At 57.6% G+C, this 2158-nt stretch overlaps 1 protein-coding gene across 1 annotated transcript; it reads right to left on the minus strand.

The window, feature by feature from the left end:
* Positions 1–329: 329 nt before the first annotated feature.
* Positions 330–1548, minus strand: LOC147962168 (uncharacterized). The gene is made up of 2 exons (XM_087537045.1): positions 704–1548; positions 330–612 (listed from the first exon to the last, which is right to left on the minus strand). The coding sequence occupies exons 1-2, from the start codon at positions 1377–1379 to the stop codon at positions 452–454; spliced, it is 837 nt and encodes a 278-aa protein (XP_087393171.1). The 5' UTR covers positions 1380–1548; the 3' UTR covers positions 330–451.
* Between the last annotated feature and the right edge of the window lie 610 nt (positions 1549–2158).

Consider the following 2158-nt stretch of genomic DNA (forward strand, 5'->3'; position numbering starts at 1 on the left):
GGTGGGAAAATATCCCTTGTTTCATTGTTTGAACAACAACACCCCAAATATGACTTGAATCTTTTACTTTATCCCTAAAACGTTACGGGCCTTGAGTCATCATGTGACTATCACGTGCGATTTGCACGTGAAAATGGGTTCCCGTACTTGAAAACTTACCTCGTCGCCATGTAGGGGTGGATTAACGAACAACTCGTACTTGTTAAGCTCGTGCTCTTGTCGAATCAGTGCCCTTGTTGAATCACACGGTCCATGATTCGACAAGGGTAGCCAAATTTTCTACATATCTTCGGGGAAATTCTATATATACTATTTTAGAACGGAGGGAGTAGTATGTAAAGTGATTGATGGTTGCAGCCAAAGTGTGCCATGGCTTGAGTATAATAGTAATGTTACAACAATGAGCCAGCAGAGCAGCTATGGGTGGCAATGAGACATTCAGGTCCAGCAGCTATGGCGTTGAGACGGGGAGCGGCGGCGGCGGCGTCTTCCTGAGGAGGATGAAGATGGCGACGCGGTTGGTGCGGAAGTCGGGGTGCCACTGCTCCTGCTCGATGCACCCGACCTCGAACTCCGCCATGGCCGCCTCCAGGAAGCACTCCACCACCACGTCTGCGAGTTCAATCATTCATTCATTCAGCAATCAGCAGCAAGGCATTGACCATCATCGGATCAGACAGACGGGATTGTATGGATCGCTCACCGTTGCGGAGCTCTCCGGCGAGCAGCACGGTGGTGCGCGGCCCGGCGAGCCGGCAGAGCGTCGCCAGCAGGTCGCCGACGGCCTCCTCGCTGTACACCACGTCCGACCCCAGCACCAGCTCCGGCGGCTCTGCCTCCGTGTCCAGCCAGAGCAGCAGCTCCGGGTCCAGCTCGTACTCGTCGCCCCACACCAGCTCCGCCACCGTCGCCGACCCGCCATCCCCATCCCCATTACAGACGTTTTCCTCGAGGTTCTTGCGCAGCAGCCGGACGCGGTCGGGCAGGTCGGTGGCCACGACGCGCGCGCCCAGCAGCGCGGCGACGACGGACACGAGCCCGCAGCCGGCGCCGAGGTCCACGGCGCGCGCCCCGCGCACCGGCAGGAGCCCCGCGTCGGCCGCGTGCTCGAGGAACTTGGCGAGCACGACGGCGCTGTCCCAGACGACGGCGCCCGTGACCCCCGAGGCGCCCCGGAAGGAGGACGGCTGCTGGTGGAGCGTCAGGCGGCGGCCGCACGCGTCGATGGGGAAGGCCGGCAAGCCCTGCCGCGCGAAGGCGTTGGGGCGGTGCGACGCCGGCTGGCCCAGGCCCCACAGCAGCATCGTCTCCGACGCCCCGCTCTCGACGCGCCGCGCCGGGCCGCCGTACGCGCCCATCACCACCTCCACCGGATCCATCGCCGGTCGGTCGGCGGGCGGCGGCGGCCGAAGAAGGGAGGAAGGGAGGAAGGTGGGGAGAAATCTGGCGAGGTTTTTTTCTTGTGAGAACTAGGCTTTGTGTGGGCTTGTGGCCTGTGTTTGTGCTGGGCCGGGCCGAGATGGGGTGGCTGGGCTAGGCGGCATGGAGGCCCGGCCCGGCCCGGGTAGCGACGCTCCATCCTCTCTCTTTCTTTCTTGTGGACGGATGTGCTCCCCGTCTCCATCTTCATCTAGAGCCATTTCGAATTCTCCATCCACTCCGTCTCTCTCTCCCATCGCAACGTCTCTCTCTCTCTCCAAGAAGAAGAAAGATTCTCCATTGATTCCGTACTCGTTAAGTTGAGTCATCTTTAATTCAGTGCCCTTGTCGAATCATGGAATCGGTGGGGAAATGCCCTTTGTTTCATTGTTTGAACAACAATACCCCAAATATGACTTCAATTTTTTCTTTATTCCAAAAATGTTACGGGCCTTGAGTCGTCATGTGACTATCACGTGCGATTTGCACGCGAAAATGGGTTCCCATACTTGAAAACTTACCTCGTCGCCAATTAGGGGTGGATTAACGAGCAGCTCGGCTTGTTAAGCTCGTACTCGTTAAGTCTCGGCACGTTAAGCTCGTTAAGATAACGAGTAGAAAACCTTTGCTCGGCTCGCCTCGTTTGAAGCTCGTTAAGTTCGTGACTCGTGAGCGCTCGTTAACAGATTATAATGTGTCACGATATACAGGATGAATGTGTAGGTGTGGTTTTCAAGAT

The sequence above is a fragment of the Triticum urartu genome, chromosome 7A (genome assembly GCF_056163025.1).
Source record: "Triticum urartu cultivar PI428250 chromosome 7A, HENAU_Tu73, whole genome shotgun sequence".
NCBI lineage: Eukaryota > Viridiplantae > Streptophyta > Magnoliopsida > Poales > Poaceae > Triticum > Triticum urartu.